General features: G+C 50.1%; 9 protein-coding genes across 9 annotated transcripts; 5 read left to right on the plus strand and 4 right to left on the minus strand.

The window, feature by feature from the left end:
- The first annotated feature begins 610 nt into the window (after window positions 1-610).
- On the plus strand, window positions 611-3,061 carry gfa1 (glutamine--fructose-6-phosphate transaminase (isomerizing) GFA1). Its single transcript, XM_056891594.1, has 4 exons — window positions 611-679; window positions 733-803; window positions 862-1,093; window positions 1,177-3,061. Exons 1-4 carry the CDS (start codon window positions 675-677, stop codon window positions 2,951-2,953), a joined length of 2,085 nt encoding a protein of 694 aa, XP_056756589.1. The 5' UTR covers window positions 611-674; the 3' UTR covers window positions 2,954-3,061.
- A 273-nt stretch (window positions 3,062-3,334) lies between these two features.
- Window positions 3,335-4,112, plus strand: N7537_000537 (lumazine synthase RIB4; the record flags this gene model as incomplete). Its single annotated transcript, XM_056891595.1, has 3 exons — window positions 3,335-3,377; window positions 3,437-3,602; window positions 3,713-4,112. 3 exons carry the CDS (start codon window positions 3,335-3,337, stop codon window positions 4,110-4,112), a joined length of 609 nt encoding a protein of 202 aa, XP_056756590.1.
- Window positions 4,113-4,221: 109 nt separating this feature from the next.
- On the minus strand, window positions 4,222-5,687 carry N7537_000538 (proteasome core particle subunit alpha 7). The gene is made up of 5 exons (XM_056891596.1): window positions 5,516-5,687; window positions 5,379-5,444; window positions 5,152-5,310; window positions 4,697-5,023; window positions 4,222-4,640 (listed from the first exon to the last, which is right to left on the minus strand). Exons 1-5 carry the CDS (start codon window positions 5,516-5,518, stop codon window positions 4,314-4,316), a joined length of 882 nt encoding a protein of 293 aa, XP_056756591.1. The 5' UTR covers window positions 5,519-5,687; the 3' UTR covers window positions 4,222-4,313.
- Window positions 5,688-6,126: 439 nt separating this feature from the next.
- On the plus strand, window positions 6,127-6,935 carry N7537_000539 (uncharacterized protein; the record flags this gene model as incomplete). Its single annotated transcript, XM_056891597.1, has 2 exons — window positions 6,127-6,225; window positions 6,291-6,935. The coding sequence occupies 2 exons, from the start codon at window positions 6,127-6,129 to the stop codon at window positions 6,933-6,935; spliced, it is 744 nt and encodes a 247-aa protein (XP_056756592.1).
- A 589-nt stretch (window positions 6,936-7,524) lies between these two features.
- On the minus strand, window positions 7,525-7,860 carry N7537_000540 (mating alpha-pheromone PpgA; the record flags this gene model as incomplete). The annotated part of the gene is made up of 1 exon (XM_056891598.1): window positions 7,525-7,860. One exon carries the CDS (start codon window positions 7,858-7,860, stop codon window positions 7,525-7,527), a length of 336 nt encoding a protein of 111 aa, XP_056756593.1.
- A 772-nt stretch (window positions 7,861-8,632) lies between these two features.
- N7537_000541 (isocitrate dehydrogenase (NAD(+)) IDH1) lies at window positions 8,633-10,084 on the plus strand (the record flags this gene model as incomplete). Its single annotated transcript, XM_056891599.1, has 5 exons — window positions 8,633-8,662; window positions 8,777-8,834; window positions 8,893-8,967; window positions 9,035-9,938; window positions 9,997-10,084. 5 exons carry the CDS (start codon window positions 8,633-8,635, stop codon window positions 10,082-10,084), a joined length of 1,155 nt encoding a protein of 384 aa, XP_056756594.1.
- A 608-nt stretch (window positions 10,085-10,692) lies between these two features.
- Window positions 10,693-11,611, minus strand: N7537_000542 (18S rRNA methyltransferase BUD23; the record flags this gene model as incomplete). The annotated part of the gene is made up of 2 exons (XM_056891600.1): window positions 10,693-11,512; window positions 11,589-11,611. The coding sequence occupies 2 exons, from the start codon at window positions 11,609-11,611 to the stop codon at window positions 10,693-10,695; spliced, it is 843 nt and encodes a 280-aa protein (XP_056756595.1).
- Window positions 11,612-11,821: 210 nt separating this feature from the next.
- Window positions 11,822-12,559, plus strand: N7537_000543 (uncharacterized protein; the record flags this gene model as incomplete). Its single annotated transcript, XM_056891601.1, has 2 exons — window positions 11,822-11,891; window positions 11,949-12,559. 2 exons carry the CDS (start codon window positions 11,822-11,824, stop codon window positions 12,557-12,559), a joined length of 681 nt encoding a protein of 226 aa, XP_056756596.1.
- Window positions 12,560-13,105: 546 nt separating this feature from the next.
- On the minus strand, window positions 13,106-17,230 carry N7537_000544 (GTPase-activating protein BEM3; the record flags this gene model as incomplete). The annotated part of the gene is made up of 3 exons (XM_056891602.1): window positions 13,106-13,131; window positions 13,187-13,792; window positions 13,843-17,230. 3 exons carry the CDS (start codon window positions 17,228-17,230, stop codon window positions 13,106-13,108), a joined length of 4,020 nt encoding a protein of 1,339 aa, XP_056756597.1.
- Window positions 17,231-17,312: the final 82 nt, after the last annotated feature.

Here is a 17,312-nt window from a genome sequence, read left to right on the forward strand (position 1 = left end):
GTATGTTTTTTTTTTTTTTTTTTTTTTTCTTTGAACGTCTCTTAAAAAGCTCAGCCACTTTTTTTTTGCTCGCCTAGTAGCTCCGATTTAGCGTGGATATATTGGACCAAGAGAGAAAGCTGGCGAAGATCAGACCAAGGTAGAAATCACTAGGCAAATTCAGTACCTGGGCAACCAGGCACTGAAGTTGCCAAGAAAGGGAAGAAAAGAAAACTATTTGTTTACTCCATATTATTGACACTATGTACCATTTTCAACAGCATTGTTATTCAAATTTTATTTATACCTTTACTGAAGTAGGAAGTAAGAAAAATAAGCATGATAGAATATAAATAATACAAATAATATAAATAATATATACGGAGTACAATATAGAAATAATATGTGTGCCAAGTGAGACATACGATTCCCCTGGGAACCAAAATTGGTCCGAGCACTCCCCTCATTGGACCAAAGCTTGCACAAAGTGCAAGAGCTAATAATAATCCACCCCTCCCCCTACCTTCTCTGTTCTTGCCCCCCCCTCTATAAATACGAAACACCTGTGCCTTTCTTGCCTCTCTCTATCTTTTCTCCTCTCTCGCTGCTTTCGTTTAATCCCCTTTACAATCCTCTACAATCTTTATTCTCTCAATACCCTTGTTTTTGCATTCACTTTTTTTTCATTGCCCATCATGTGGTAAGCTCTTGTCTACATTCACTCAATGGTCAAATACTGACTTGTCTGCTTAGTGGAATCTTCGGTTACATCAACTACCTCGTGGAGAAGGACCGCAGGTTCATCATTGATACACTGCTTAATGGTAAGTGACCAGAAGAAAATCGGACGATTTTAACCTTTTGCTCACCGTTATTTCCCAGGCCTCTCCCGATTGGAGTACCGTGGCTACGACTCGGCTGGTATGGCCGTGGACGGCAACAAGAAGAATGAAGTCTGTGCATTCAAAGAAGTTGGCAAGGTGGCCAAGTTGAAGGAACTCATCGAGCAGAGCTCATATGACATGACCAAGACCTTCGAGTCTCATGCCGGTATCTCTCACACCCGTTGGGCTACTCACGGCACCCCCTCCCGCCAGAACTGCCACCCCCACCGGTAAGTCCCCCAACGTCAACAGGAAAATTCTTTTTCCCGGATCACCAAGAGATTGAGAAGCTAATTGGATTGTCTTTGCATAGCTCCGATGCCAACTGGGAGTTCTCCGTGGTTCACAATGGTATCATCACCAACTATAAGGAATTGAAGGCTCTGCTGGAGAGCAAGGGCTTCCGCTTCGAGACTGAGACCGATACTGAGTGCATCGCCAAGCTCGCCAAGTACCTATACGACCAACACCCCGACATCGAATTCACAGTCCTGGCCAAGGCAGTCATCAAAGAGCTTGAGGGTGCCTTTGGTTTGCTGCTCAAGTCCGTTCACTACCCCCATGAGGTCATTGCGGCCCGTAAGGGTTCCCCCTTGGTCATCGGTGTGAAGACCTCCAAGAAGATGAAGGTGGATTTCGTCGATGTTGAATACTCGGAAGATGGTGTCCTTTCCGCGGAGCAGGCCTCCCAGAATGCGGCTGCCAAGAAGTCTGCCACAAGCCTCCTTGCTCCTCCTGACAAGTCTCTGTTGCACCGCTCCCAGTCGCGGGCATTCCTGTCTGACGATGGCATCCCCCAGCCCGTCGAGTTCTTCCTGTCTTCTGACCCATCTGCCATTGTGGAGCACACCAAGAAGGTACTCTACCTGGAGGATGACGATATCGCCCACATCCACGAGGGACAGCTTAACATCCACCGTCTGACCAAGGATGACGGTACCTCCAACGTCCGTGCCATCCAGACCATCGAACTTGAGTTGCAGGAAATCATGAAGGGCAAGTTCGACCACTTCATGCAGAAGGAGATCTTCGAGCAGCCCGAGTCTGTCGTCAACACTATGAGAGGTCGTCTGGATGTGGCCAACAAGAAGGTCACCCTCGGTGGTCTCCGTCAGTACATCTCGACTATCCGTCGCTGCCGCCGAATCATCTTCATTGCCTGCGGTACCAGTTACCACTCATGCATGGCTGTGCGTGGTATCTTCGAAGAGCTCACCGAGATTCCTATCGCAGTCGAGCTCGCCTCCGACTTCCTTGACCGACAGGCCCCAGTGTTCCGTGATGACACCTGTGTGTTTGTCTCTCAGTCTGGAGAGACCGCTGATTCCCTGATGGCTCTTCGCTACTGTCTGGAACGTGGCGCCCTGACCGTTGGTTGTGTCAACGTTGTCGGATCTTCCATCTCCCTCCTCACCCACTGCGGTGTGCACATTAACGCTGGTCCCGAGATCGGTGTGGCCTCGACCAAGGCATACACCTCCCAGTTTGTGGCTATGGTCATGTTCGCTTTGTCGCTGAGTGAGGATCGTGCCTCTAAGCAGGAGAGACGTGAGGAGATCATGGAGGGTCTTGGACAGATCTCCGAGCAGTTCAAGCAGATATTGAAGCTCAATGATCCTATCAGGGACCTGTGCGCCAAGTTCTTCAAGGACCAAAAGAGCTTGCTGCTGTTGGGCCGTGGTGCTCAATTCCCCACTGCCCTTGAGGGTGCCCTGAAGATCAAGGAAATCTCATACCTCCACTGCGAAGCCGTCATGTCCGGCGAATTGAAGCACGGTGTTTTGGCTCTTGTTGACGAGAACCTCCCCATTATTATGATTCTTACCCGTGACAACCTGTTCACCAAGTCCCTGAACGCCTACCAGCAAGTCATTGCTCGTGGTGGTCGCCCCATTGTTATCTGCAACCAGGATGACCCCGAGTTCTCGTCCGCCTTGACCGAGAAGATCAACGTGCCCAAGACCGTGGATTGTCTCCAGGGTCTGCTCAATGTGATCCCATTGCAGCTTATCTCTTACTGGCTTGCCGTTGCTGAGGGATTGAATGTGGATTTCCCTCGCAACCTGGCCAAGTCGGTCACTGTCGAGTAAATGTTTCTTTAGGGCAAGGTTAGACGATTCTTATGATCCGGTCATCTTTTTATCTTTAGGTGTTTTCTGCTTCGGGACAATGGAATCTCGTTTTGTTTTCTATTTTATTTTATTTTCTAGGCCTATTGCATAATAGTATTGTTCAAGGTAAAGAATCTGTGTCTACATAATAGCTTGTATAGATTCCATTAGGCGGAGTTGCGCTCAATTGCCGTGGGTGATGACATTCCGCCTTCCCCCGCCAAATGCGGGACCGAGGGATTTCGCCCCTCGAGCTCTTCTGATTTATAAACACTTGTGTCAAGCTCAATTCTCCCAATCCCCAAGGAAACAGCATCCGCATCTTTTCTCTTTTATTGAGCTAACCATCACCCTCCAAAAATGACTACTATCAAAGGCCCCGGCGCTGCCCAGACCCACGATGGTAAAACCGAACAACAAGCCCTTGGAGAGACCCTCCAGCTAACAACGACTTTACAATAGGCTCTGGACTCCGCGTTGCAATTGTGCACGCCAGATGGAATACAGTGATCATCGAACAACTGGTATCAGGTGCGAAGAAGAACCTCCTCGCCGCCGGCGTCCTGGAGGAGAACATCACAGTCCAGACAGTTCCCGGTAGCTACGAGCTGCCCCTCGCAGTGCAACGGTGAGTGCGGGGATGATATCGCACATGATACACGATCCATATCACATACTGCATACTCTATAATGTATACTGTATCTACCGCGATAGCTTTAACTAACACTACTTTCCAGTCTCTACGCCGCCTCCCAGCTCCAAGCCAACTCCTCTGTCCAGGGAATCAGCGCCACTGATCTCCTGTCATCCCCCACTGCCGAAGTGTCGGGCTCTGGCAACTCTACAAGCCCGAAGAAGCCCTTCGATGCTATTATCGCCATCGGCGTCCTCATCAAGGGCGCTACTATGCACTTCGAATATATCGCTGACGCTGTCAGCCATGGGCTCATGCGTGTCCAGCTTGATTCCGGCGTCCCTGTTATCTTTGGGTTGCTTACCGTTCTCACGGAAGAGCAGGGATTGGAGCGGGCTGGTCTTGGTAGCAGTGGTATGCATAACCACGGCGAGGACTGGGGTAGTGCTGCTGTGGAGTTGGGTCTTAAGAGGAGGGAGTGGGCCGAGGGCAAGATTTTGTAATTCTTGCGATAGATTGGCACATTTCTATTGGATCTTTCGAGGGCTGAGGGCTACGATGGAACCCTCGAACATATGTTGTGCGGATTTTTGGAACCTTTGGAAACAACTTGGTCATTTATGGTAGATTGTTTTTCGTTGGAGTAAGAAAGGAAAACACCTTCAGAGAACCATAATTCTTTGGGAGCATAATCTATTACATGTTCACTCTTCCATCTGTTCACCTTGACCCTTGTCCTCCTCTTCTTCATCGTCCCCTTCCAGAGCCCGCTTTGCTGCTTTCTCTGCTTCCTCGAGGAGCTCCTTGGGCACTTCCTCATGGCGACCCTTGGTCGGTCCATCGACGGAGCTGATCCACGTCATCTCGAGCTCGAACTCCTTGTCCTTGCTGTCCTCATGGGCAACATAGATAATACGGGCAGCTTCCTTCACACCATCTGCCAAAGACAGATTGCCGGAGGTCAGGTCTAGTTTCTCGAGTTCAGCCTTGGCAGCCTGTCGTCCTTTGCCAGTAGCAGCACCGTAGTAGCCCTACAAATTCTTGTCAGCACATCCATCCACTCACTCACATACTAGTCTTAACGTACCCAATACAGTCCACTAGGCTCGATCATGTATAGGCCAGGACCTCCGGCCTTGGCACCCTCGACCTTTCCACCGGAGCCAGACTTGGGTCCATCGCCGACCTGTCCATCAACTGGAAGTTCCGCCTCGGTATCCCACCCGCCAACAATAGCAGTTACACCGAAGGGCCGTACGCTGGAGTAGAGCGTGTACGCCTGTACATAGCCACCCAAGCGATTGGCCAGCGCAGAGGTCGGAATGGGACCTTTGTATGTGCCTCTCCAGGAGGAAGCCTCATCTCTAGCTCTGGAAACGAAGTGACGACCATCGGGGACGAGTCCAGCGGATACCTGCATTGGTAGAAAGAGACCGGATTAGCAACGGTGTATTTCCAAGGCTTCCGTGATAGCATGGTTTCGATGAAAATGCATTTGGGAGGGGGCGATATAGGTAAAGGGTAAGCGGGGCGGGGTCTCACAATTCCGACATGACGATCGACCGTCGCGATTCTCTTGTTCGCGCCTGGCTTTAGGAGCTTGCTAGTGATGATCTTCTCCACTGCCAACACTACACCATCCTTGCATCTGATGCCGACGGCGGTGCCTCCGTTTTCAACTGCCTTGACGGCATACTCGACCTAGATGGTATGGTCAGCATCGTGAGGCTGGGTTCCGTGGCTCATTGAGCTGGATTGTGTTTGGTTACCTGGAAATTCCGGCCGTCTGGCGAGAACACCGAGTTGGAGAGATCGTAGCCTGTGCCGATTGACGTCTGAATAATCACTCTGTTAGCTTGATTGGGGATACAATATAGCATATTGCGTAGATCCGAAGCTAACTGACCATGATTTTGGTGAGAATGCGATGCGGTGAGGTTCCAGAACAACAGACGTCACCGAGGGTAGGTCGGGCGATCGAGAGAGTTTATCTGTATATTGGACAGATAAGGGAGGAGAATGGTCGGTTTGGAGGGTGACTATGGATAGGTAGGGTGAGGTTGGAAGCTCTGGGGATGATAACGGAGGTTCCTAGGCACTAAGCAGTGACGCTGTCGCGTCACGGGGTTGCCTGAGAGCTTCAAGTCACATGACCATGGGATACCTAATCAGTACATTGATTTGTACGTCTTGTCTATAGGATTTGTAGGTACTCAAGGAGTACCTTGTAGTATTTTGTGTATTGTTGACATACCATAGACACAATATGGGCATATGTACGCTCATTATGGTATATTGTAGTCATAATATGCAGTATAACATTTGAGCCTCTCTAGTGGCTCCTCAGACTGCAGCCCAACCGAGCAACTTGGGCATCTTTGCCCCTCGATTTAAACAAAAGACACACTCAAAATTCTTTCTCGTATTCAGTTTTACAGGGAACAAACATTTGAATCCAACCTCGACATTCTCCTATTCATTTGGATATCGTTGAACTGTACAGAAATTCACCACGCCATGTCTTCCTCGATATTACATCAGTGCCCGCACTGCGGGCACGCCTCGGATATCTCAAATGCACTCGCGGCCTTTATCGAGAACCCTCACTGTAAACAGGTAGATTGTGTTCGTTCTTATCTTATTATACCAAGGAACCTGACCAGGCGGGCCTATATATTTAGTGCGGGATGTCCGCTTCGGAAAGCAACTCGAAAGTGCAAGACGAACTTTCAGCTCTGTTTGATAGACAAATGAGTATGACACAGCTGCATCCCGCCCCCAGAGAAACTCTCGTATCACCTCAAGTGCCAGAAATTGCATACAGCATTACCCAACACTACCACCACTCCGCCCACAGACTCGCCCAGCACACAGAGCAGCCTTCAAGTATTGATGTGCTGAGACATCACGGTCTTGATCCAAATGCCCTTACTCCGGATCAGCTTGCGCTCTTCCAAAACGCCGATGCAGAACAGAAACAACGGTTAATCCAAACATGGCAGCTCTACTCGCAGTTTGGAAATGAAGCCAGTGCCCCTGCTGGCGACTTTGCTATGCATGATTCTGCTATGGACGACAGTGCGGATGGAAATGCCTATGCTGATGCTGAACCGTACATGGTATCTGGCTACGAGAATATTACCAATCAAGCCTCTCATCTCCCGAAGGAACCCACCACTGGTGAACCCTATGTTGGATCAAAGGACCCGGTGTATCAAGGTCAGCAATGGTGGGAGCTGACAAAAGCTGGCCCGATGGAGTCAACTTATGGCGCTTTTGAAGAGATGAGACGATATTACCCTAGCTGTGGTGTATACCACCATTAGTTCTGTCATAAATAGGTCTAGTGAAACGAATTCCTTTTGTGTGTTCATATCATTGTTGTTCTTGTCGTCCCTTTGCCTCTAGATGCCCCGACTAGTATAAAGGAAGCGTATCAACTAGTCACTAATAGCTCCTTCAGCCTCCTCAAGGTAGATCTACCGAATTTATCGACCACCTAAGCCGACTGGAACATCCTATCTTTTAGGATTCTGAATTGGAATGGTGTGTGAGAAGGGGAGGGAATTCTTTGATTCTAGATACATATTCCTTTGGGTAACCCATCAACCCCCACAATTCAAATGCGGATTTAATCAGAAACCAATGCCATGGCCAACGGCGAAGATAAAAGAGTGTTTGCAATTGGCATTTTCATAAAGCATAAACCAATCCACCACATGCCAACTGGGCTTCCATAAGTGATTTCATATCGAAAAGACGTAGTAGATGGTGTGCATATCGGTAATTGGAAAGAGAGCTATGGAGCAATCTCTGTCGATAAATGCAGAACCACGGAATTCAAAGTAAAGGAGACGCTGGGAGAAGTCAGTCACTTGATCCTATAGACATGATAGATGAAGCTGTAGCATACATTTACTCCTCTTCCTCTTCCTCGAGAGCAGCCATGGCGGCAGCGAGGGCATCACTGGTACGCTTGACCTCATCGGCGGCATCAGCGGCACGCTTAGCCTTGTAGCATCCCTGGCCAATGTGGCCACACCACTTCTGAAGGACAAGGGGCAGGTTCTTGGCCATGGCCTCGGCGAGAGCATCGGCAGAGCGCTTGACATCGACGGAGGCATCGGCAGTTCGCTTGCAACCCTGGCCGATGTGACCACACCACTTGGGGAGAGTGGTGCTAGAACCAGTAGCGGCGGCCTGGACGGTAGCAGCGGCCATAACGGCGACGACAACGGAGGTGAACTTCATCTTGATTGGTTGAAGGAGAAACCGGGGGTCTGAGATTGGCAAGTTGGTTTGAAGAGCGAAAGACAAATACTGAGAAAGCTCGATGATGGTGTCTGGAGAAAAGAACGAGAAGACGAACTGCAACGAAGTTTATATATTTGTGAAGATCAGGTATCATTGCTGGTTCAATAGTAGTCTTGTTATTAAGAATAGCATGTTGGCCATGAGTTCGAAGAACTCGGTTACTCTGAATAGAGGTATGTTATGTTCCTCAATAGAGTTCTTTGTGGACGTGGACGGTTATTAGCCCGAATAGAGGTACTGTTCGAGGTCGCCCGCTCTGAATACGGTTCTTATTGACGGATCTCAGCCGGACAATCCAATAATGACCTCAGGTCTCATGTAGAGAAGGTCTAGGGCAAGCCATCATCTCGAATGCTTTGACAGACAAATCGGCTAATCAGCCAAGTGACTTGAACTAGAGTATACTTGTTAACGATGTGACCACCGACCTGCGGGATGTGACATTTGAGGACCAGAAGAGGATATGAATAAGAATTGGCCAAAGAGAGATTAGTTTCGGGGAATTCATGAATAAGGGCAGTTCATTGTTAGTCCAGTGCCCAAGTGATCCTATTGAGATAAGATCGGGCCGGCGCTAACCACAAGTTGCTGAATGCCGAGCCCATCCGGAGCCTTTTTTTCCCGTTTTCATTCCCTTTTCCAACCCCCTCTCCTTTGGTGATTCGAGATTCTTGCCCAATTTCTTTGTTTAACCCTCAATCCTTTGAAAATGTTCTCTAGAACGGCACAGCCTGCACGGGTATGTTTCCCCCCTCCATTTTTGCTTTTTCCACCTTTCCGTGTTTCCGATTTCAATCCTTTCGCGAAGGTAGTTGGGGGCCGGCTTTGGCTAACCTGTCCATGCTCTGTATAGACCCTGCTCCGCAGCGCCTCCGGAGCTTCGTCTCTCGGTCGCTCTATTCCCGCCAGAAGTACGCCCATTGATCTTCCCTGACGTGCCTCGAAGTCCCCGCTAACGAATTTGCGCAGCCTTCGCCAGTGTTCAGTCGGACATCTTCAAGCCCACCAAGTATGGTGGCAAGTACACCGTGACCCTCATCCCTGGTATGGCACACACTTCTTGCGCATTATCAGCTTGCATGGCGCATGTTCTGGACTAACACTCGACAAGGTGACGGTATCGGTGCTGAGGTCGCCGAGTCGGTCAAGACCATCTTCAAGGCCGACAACGTCCCCATTGAGTGGGAGCAGGTTGATGTTAGCGGTGTTGACGCCGGTAACAAGCACTCCGAGGAGCTCTTCCGCGAGTCCCTGGCTTCCCTCAAGCGCAACAAGCTCGGTCTGAAGGGTATCCTCCACACTCCTATTGAGCGCTCGGGCCACCAGTCCTTCAACGTTGCCCTCCGTCAGGAGCTGGACATCTACGCCTCCATCTCTCTGATCAAGAACATCCCCGGTTACAACACTCGCCACAAGAATGTCGACCTCTGCATCATCCGTGAGAACACCGAGGGAGAGTACTCCGGCCTCGAGCACCAGTCCGTCAACGGTGTTGTCGAGTCCCTCAAGATCATCACCCGCGCCAAGTCCGAGCGTATCGCCAAGTTCGCTTTCAGCTTCGCCCTGGCCAACAACCGCAAGAAGGTTACCTGCATTCACAAGGCCAACATCATGAAGTTGGCTGATGGTCTCTTCCGCAGCACATTCCACAAGGTCGCTGAGGACTACCCCACCCTGGAGGTGAACGACATGATTGTGGACAACGCTTCCATGCAGGCTGTGTCCCGTCCTCAGCAGTTCGACGTTATGGTCATGCCTAACCTTTACGGTGGTATTCTGTCCAACGTCGGCGCTGCCCTCGTTGGTGGACCCGGTCTCGTTCCCGGTTGCAACATGGGCCGTGATGTTGCTGTCTTCGAGCCTGGCTGCCGTCACGTCGGTCTCGACATCAAGGGCAAGGATCAGGCCAACCCCAGTGCTATGATCCTGTCTGGCTCCATGCTTCTGCGCCACCTTGGTCTCGATGATCACGCCAACCGCATTTCCAAGGCTGTCTACGATGTTATCGGCGAAGGGTGAGTGCAGACTATTACCCCTATGAAAAAAGGGACCATGCTAACTCTCTTCTTCTAGCCGTACTATGACCCGCGACATGGGTGGTCAGGCTACCACTCACGAGTTCACCCGGGCTGTTCTGGACAAGATGGAGACGTCTCTGTAAATTTTGGAATCCTGCGCGCTCCAATATACCTACCGCTACGATTGAGGATGCTGCCTGACGATTCTTGGAATGTGTTTTGCACACCGTGAATTGGTCGGTGCGGTCCTGATTTGATGTATTATCTTTCCTTTCCATTTAGCTCGAAACGTTCCCCGGCAAGTTATAGCAATAGACACTTTTTCTTTTGTGATCATAACATGGACATTCATTGCATTAATAGTTGGGTATAAACATCAAAGAAGGCCATGAATCCTCAATGGGCCAACTTCATATCACGGTGCCCAGAAGGTAAAGAGCTCAACCTTCAAACCTCCAACCCGTTGCGAGGCCTCTAGTAGGCATCACACAGTCGACTAAGTTGACCCGAGTCGAACATGTAGATGACCCCCATGAGCATCCCTCGACAAGACTATGTGAATTCCGATTTAGGCGTGTGGATAACACCCAAGGGAATGCACATACACGGACAGAATGGGTGAAAGTTATGTACTTGAGGTGGAATGACTCGAACACTCTTTCCATCCAGGCTTTTCTCCTTTTTTGCTTCCTCTTTTTGATCGAAACCACCAAACATGCCCGGCGGTGCGCGTAAAACAAAAGCAATTCAATCAGAAAGCGATTCGTCGTTTGCGGCCAGTGTATTTCGAGCTCGCCTTGACGACCTTGCCCTTCTTCGCCATCTGCTCCTTTTTGTTCAGAATCCAAGCCTTATCGCCCTTCCTGGGCGGTCCACGAGCATTATTGATCTCCGTAGCTTTCCGTCTCGCATCGAGAACATTAACATCATCCATACCATTCACAACACCGGTAATATCACCAGGCAAACCACCACCACCAACAGTGAGAACAAGATACAACTTGCTGCTCTTAGTCCCAGGATCATCTTCCAGAATACCCGCACCAAAGCCCGCTTTGATAGCAGCTCCACTGATCATACTCCGCTGGACATCGTTTTTAGGGTAGAACTGGCAAACCGCACGTCCGCCCCGACGAAGACTGGCATACAGACCTTCGAAGAAACGTCGCAGACGACCTTCAGCAGTGACATCGCTGGTTTCCGCATTGCATAACCATTGGATTGCACTGATGCTAATTGCGGCGTCGAATGTGCCTGGTCGGAAGGGGACGCCTTGGCCGATGTCGGCGAGGAATAGATCGCCTTCCACTTCGCGTTGTAACGCTACGTCCAACATGCTCGGGGAGATATCCATTCCGATCCATGTGTGTGGGCCGCCTTCTTCGGGTGACACTTCTGAGAGCATTTCGCCTGAGAGGCCGGAGCCGCAGCCGAGATCGAGGATGAAGGAGGGAGATTTTAGGTCGAGGAGTTCGAGGGCGCGACTTGTCATGTTCGCTTGGATGTTGCGAATACGCGAGGACTTCGTATACTTTCGGGATTCATTGTCGTTGTAGAACAGGTCCGGAGGGCTGAAGTTTTCGAGATGGATTAGTTTTTTTTTGATTTCTTTTTCAAGATATGTAAAACAGGGCCAGATTGTCATACAGGATATCTTCAGGGCGCGACATGATGTGTGGTATTGAATGTGCAAGTTGCGTAGTAAATTGAAGTTTAGAAATTCATTAAATTATTTTTGGTGGTGCTGCCTGAGGCATCAATATCCCAAAACGTCCACGTTTCTCCGATTGCATCTCGAATCTCTCTCTCTGAGGCTGATTGCCTCCTGCATTACTTTCCAACACTGTCACCGTTCGACGGCTTTATATTCACCGGGAATCATGTGGATTCTACCGCTAGTCGGATATTTCGGGGTGGTTGTCGGGTTTGCCTTTCTCACCTTGGCCATAGGTATGGAGACACATGGAATCGTGACAACAATGGAAAAGCTGACATTTGAAACTTTAGCTTCGGGGCTCTACTATCTATCCGAGCTTGTGGAAGAACATACTGTTCTTGCTCGCCGTGTATTGACCCGTCTGATCTACGGCATCGTCGCGATACAAGTTCTGCTTATGATATTTGACCGTTTCCCTGTGTCATTATCTCTACTGAGCATTGCGTCGCACATGGTCTACGCTAGCAATCTGCGCCGATTCCCTATCGTGAAACTCACCGATCCTCTTTTCCTCCTCTCTTGCCTTCTCGTCGGTCTCAACCACTGGCTATGGTTCCGCCACTTTTCGAAGCCTTTGCCTCCGTCGAACAACTGGCGTCAGCCATATGGAGTCAATTACGATGAGATGCCATCTTTCTCTGAGGTGGCTTCATACTTTGGGTTGTGCGTTTGGCTCGTTCCATTCGCTCTGTTTGTTAGTCTGAGCGCGGGGGAAAATGTGTTGCCAAGTATGGGCTCTGAGTATGTCACCGGGGCCAAACCCACTGGCTTAGGTCCCTCTGATGCCAAGTCCAAGAACAAGGGAATGGCCAAAGCTTTGGTGGATGGTGTCCGAGATTGGACAAGTGAGACCGGTGAACTCATGGGTCTCTGGAGAGGAGAAAGGACAAAACGATTTTGAGTGAGCGAGGCCACGGGAATTGATGTTACATAGATGAAATAAAATTTATATTCCGCCATCACAAATCGTGTAAATTGTGAAAAAAAAATCAATCGGCAAATCGTGCCAGCCTCCATATCGCGTAACCGTGGACCAAATTTCCAGATAAATAAGAGCAGATATAATAATGTATGGACATCAAGCCATAGTCGAAGCGCTGAAAAATGGGGCAAAGGAATGGAAAGCGAAGAATAAGAAGAAAATGAAGAGGAAAAAAAAGAAGGGGGGTATAACGACGGTCAAAAGTTGCTGACCATGGCATGGGAACTCTCAACTCCAAGATGGACAACCCATCAAATTTGGTGTGCGCATCTTGATTACCATTATCATTAAAACGTTCCCTCGCGACTTTGATGGCCGAGATTGCCAAATGGGTTAAGTCATCATTCTGCAGTCGTGCAAATCATAATTTTTCGGGACAAGAGCGGCATGACCACTGGGACAGCCCAAAACCAGAAGGGCGTAGAAAAAAGAAAAGAAAAACCCCAGTGAGAAGCGAATGATAATTCACTTTCCCTGGTAGAAGGAAGGATCTTCACAGACAGTATTAGTAAAGGTCGTGGTGATCATCTCGTGCTTGGGTCTTACCATCCATAAAGAGCATTGAACTCTCCCGTCGCTTCGTTTTTGCCGAGCGAGTGTCTTCCGAGTTAGGCCCCAACATGCCATCCAAAGAAGAATACGAAGCGCCAGCACCCGAAGATTGGTTATACTGCTCATGCTTGGACGACGTCGGTTGGTCATAGCTAGGTTGCATCGGGGTGAAGCCAGTATCATAGTGAGTTCTGGGGTCGTCGGGGGGACCGTTCACGTTACTAGTGGATTGGAAGGAAGTCTGCTGGTACGAAGGTGTAGGGAGATCGGAGAACATTTGATGACGTGGGGAACGAATATCATCGGGCGAGAGAGTGTTTTCAACCGTCAGTTCCGTAGCCGACTTGGCAAAGCTTGAATCAGTATCCCCAAAGATACTGTCGTAGTCCGTGAGGAACATTGAGAAGACTGGCGCCGGAATATTGAGGGTTGGGGCAAAGACAATGCCCACGTTCCTGACCGTCATCTTGTTCACATCGGAATTGTTCACAATCTCGATCAAGAACTGCGATAGAGCCCGGAGCAACGCAAGATTGGGCCTAGGCAATCGATGCACTAGAGAGTTGAAGGCAGCGACCTTCTTTTGGCGATCGTCAAGTTCTGTTCAGCCAGGTTAGTAGGAGAAAATAATACACCACCAAGGTACATACCAAGTACGCGAAGGAAGTCCAAATGAAGCTCCCGGGTCAAAACCGTCGTCGGGAGCTCTCGAAGGTATTGCTTGAAGAGAGAAGCCACAGCATGAATGTCGTAATATTGATCTCCAGACACGAAGTCAACATCACCTTCGGCGTTGAAACGTTCTTTCAAAGCTTTGATCACCACATTGGAACCGCTCAGGCGGAAGATTCCTTCCTCCAAGGCTGCTTCCTTAGCATGAAGATATTCAATGCAGCGGTAAACTACTGCCGGCAGTTCCACATCAATGCCTGGCGGTCCACAATATTGTACGGCCTCTGCCAAGGGTATACCGAATACAGGTCTAACAGGAACTGTCCGCTCAACATTGTTGCTTGCTACTGATGTATCGCTGTTGGCCTGGGCGGCAAGATCGAAAGAGGACCTGGTGCGGAAACCCCAGATGCTGCGTTTCTTTTCTTTCGTCGATGTCTTTGCTTTGTTGCCCCAGGCTTCCACGTCTTGGATGACTGTGCCGTTTGTGGGTCTAGATATTAGTCTGGGAGACTGCATTGTGTGATCGGGAGAAGACATGGTCATGTCCCTGAACTCTGTCGACAAAGCCGACGGGAGTCGTGGGGATCGAGGAGCGTGCTCGATAGTGGAACCAATAGTCGGAGGATCAGCTTGCACTGCGTCTTCAAAGCTGAAACCCTGCACAGAGCCTCCGAGATCCTGATCGGGACTATCAACTCCTCGGCCGGATCTCTTGCTTCCGTTGAACATTTTAGACTTAGCCTCGGCTCCGGAGAGTAGTTGCTTTTGCTGTATTGATTCATCTTGAGACTGAGGCTGACTTTTGGAAGATACGCTGCCACGTCCTTCATTCTCGGAAGAAGCATTCTCAACATATTCCATGAGAGCATCGACCCATGTATCACGCTCCTCGTCGCTCTCGGCGCAAAGAACATGCCGAACAAGTGCCGAAGAATCCTTTTTCTTCGGTTCCAAAACTAAAAACGCATGGCGATACTGGTTGTCAGAGTCTTCATCGCCCCCATGAGGTGAAGCATTCTCGGTGGATTTTGGCGATTGCTTGCCGATCTGGGCATGATGAAGTTTGATAGTACCCATGTGCGGACCGCCGGGAGATTCGTAGTATCTCAGTTCCGGTCCATCGAGAACAAAATATCGGGCTTTCCAACCACCAAAGTTCTTGCCTCGTTTGGTCAAGTAACCTTCCTTTTGAGGCTTTCCGTCTGGTCCACGTGGCATATCGGGCCTTGCCTGGGCGAGACCTTTCAGCAGACTTGTCTCATCGTCTCGAGGCTCAATGGCATCACTTGTCAAAAATTGACAGATAGCTAGCGCGGAATTCTCGTCCATTGGAGTGTCCAAAAGTTTGTCGAAGTACGTATTCAGTGCGGCACGTCTCAAGTCAACCTTGGCAGGGGAGTGTCCGCTGAAAATACTTCTATCCGGTAGCTTTCCGGGGAACTGAGAAGATTGTCGGACTTTTTGATCTAGCTGTGGCAAAGCACCGATGACCTTTTCAACTCGCCATAGCTCTGACATCTCTGATCGCAGGATCACACTGAGAGTAAAAACAGGTTCCTCATCCAGGGGCCTGGATACCATATAGCTGTTCCGGGAAGGACGAAGCCGCGACGAAGATACTCTGACTTGAACCAGAGGAAGGGCGTTCGGAGGCAAAAGCAGGCCTTGGTATTCATCAGACATCAATCCTCGGTAAATTTGATTGTCGGGGAAATTTGTAGATCTCGGGCTATCAATCATGACCGTGGGATCAATTGATGGAATAGGACGTCCCGAAGGGATGGGAGCAAAGCCCGTGGGGTGGTCTGCCATTCTTGGTGAGAGCGGCAATCCTGGGGCCTGATACCCGGCCGCCATGGAAGTGGACATGTCTCGTGGCATGCGAGGCATGGGCGAATTAATGGGTCGATCTTCTGGTCTCGGGCTCAAAGGCAGTCCAGGGCTCATGGGCATGGCAGCAATAGAGCGCCCATTAAATGACGAAGCAGGGGGCGGCCGAGAGCCTAAAAGCGACCCCAGTGAATTAGAATCCCCCACATTTGGCGGTGATCTCGTAGAAATCTCCCTGGGGACTGTTTCCGGGCTACACGTTGCTGTATCCCGGGAGCTGTGAGAGGATGCTGCCTGAGGGAGTCCCACAGAACCGGTCGACTCAAATATATCCTTCTGCAGCGCAGCTTCGCGGTCCTTGTCGTCCTGCTCTCTCGTCTTTCTCCGCCCACGGCCCCCACTCGGAATCTCATCTATATCCTGGGCGTCACCGTAATCGGAACCGGAATCGGAATCTGAAGCTAAAGATTCCATTTTATTGTCTGCTTGTTGTAGATTCAGAGGCGCAGGTGGTGGTTTGCGATTCGGGTGCGGAAACCTGCTCATTCCGTCTCCTACTGGGGACGGGAGATCTGTGGCAGAGACTGGGCTTGTGGTGTTTTCGAAGCCCCGCCGAGAGGCTTCAGATGGTGGGACAATCGATGGTTGGTCAGGTTTGCGCGACGCATTCTCTTTGTCGCTGCTTGGTGCGGCCACAGTAGCTAAGGGCGCGGCAACGGGCAATGGCGGAGCGTCTTGTATATCTTTGAGCTTCTTTCGATATTTATCCTTCTCTTGGAAAGCACGTTCTAGATCCTTGTTAAGGCCGAGGATTAAAGTCCTTTGTTTGTCAACCAATTTCCAAAGTTGCGCGTTCTGAGAGGCCGCTTGGTGTTTCTCTTTCAAGAGGTGCATGATCACAGCCTCGGCAGATCCAGCCGCATTGATGAGATTATTAATGTCGGCCATACTCAAAGCATTGACATCAAAGGCCGATCTCTGAGAGTTGGAGGACAGGGATGAAATAGCAGAGTCAATCGACGAGGTACGAGGCATGGCACGATTGGGTGCGCGATCTCCCGGCATAGAATGTATAGAGCTGACTGAGGAAGAGGCAGATCGATCGGCCTCTGGCGCACGGGATGGTTTGGGCATATTGTTATCGCCAGGCCGGCAGCTGGAATTCACCGATTCTGTTCCTTCTATTTCTGGGTATTGCGACAGATTCTGACCAGTGCCGAAGGGTGGCGCAGAGTATGGTGCATTGGCCACACGAGTGATTGGCGACCGATTCTGGGAGGAAGAAGGGTTGCCAGATTTCGGAGATAGGGGACTCTGGGATGATGCAGAGTCGTCCACAAGGTACGACTGAGGCAGGGAACTTGTATGCAACGGGGAAGGTGTGATATGTCGAGAACCAGGAGCAGGCCCGGGGTGTTGATCGGATCGAGCTAGGTAATCTCGCGGGATGAGGCCGTTGTTGATTAGGTAACCGGCCTGATTCTTCGAGGAAGTTGGCGAGCTTTCATTACTCCCTCGCGGAACTTGCGACATGGCTGTAAGAATCGAGACTCATCAGAGGGGTCACGTTCGGGGGCGACACGAGGCGATGGCCCAAGGGGCGAAAGCGCGGAAC

The sequence above is a fragment of the Penicillium hordei genome, assembly GCF_028827395.1.
Source record: "Penicillium hordei strain IBT 12815 chromosome Unknown utg000001l_segment0_segment0, whole genome shotgun sequence".
NCBI classification, from domain to species: domain Eukaryota; kingdom Fungi; phylum Ascomycota; class Eurotiomycetes; order Eurotiales; family Aspergillaceae; genus Penicillium; species Penicillium hordei.

Coding starts and splice junctions, on each gene's coding strand:
- N7537_000538 (XM_056891596.1), bottom strand. Junction 5,311..5,378: donor CAGACGGCCGGAATTTCCAG/GTAACCAAACAC, acceptor CATACCATCTAG/GTCGAGTATGCCGTCAAGGC. Junction 5,024..5,151: donor TCGATCGTCATGTCGGAATT/GTGAGACCCCGC, acceptor CTACCAATGCAG/GTATCCGCTGGACTCGTCCC.
- gfa1 (XM_056891594.1), top strand. Junction 804..861: donor CATTGATACACTGCTTAATG/GTAAGTGACCAG, acceptor GTTATTTCCCAG/GCCTCTCCCGATTGGAGTAC. Junction 1,094..1,176: donor CAGAACTGCCACCCCCACCG/GTAAGTCCCCCA, acceptor GTCTTTGCATAG/CTCCGATGCCAACTGGGAGT.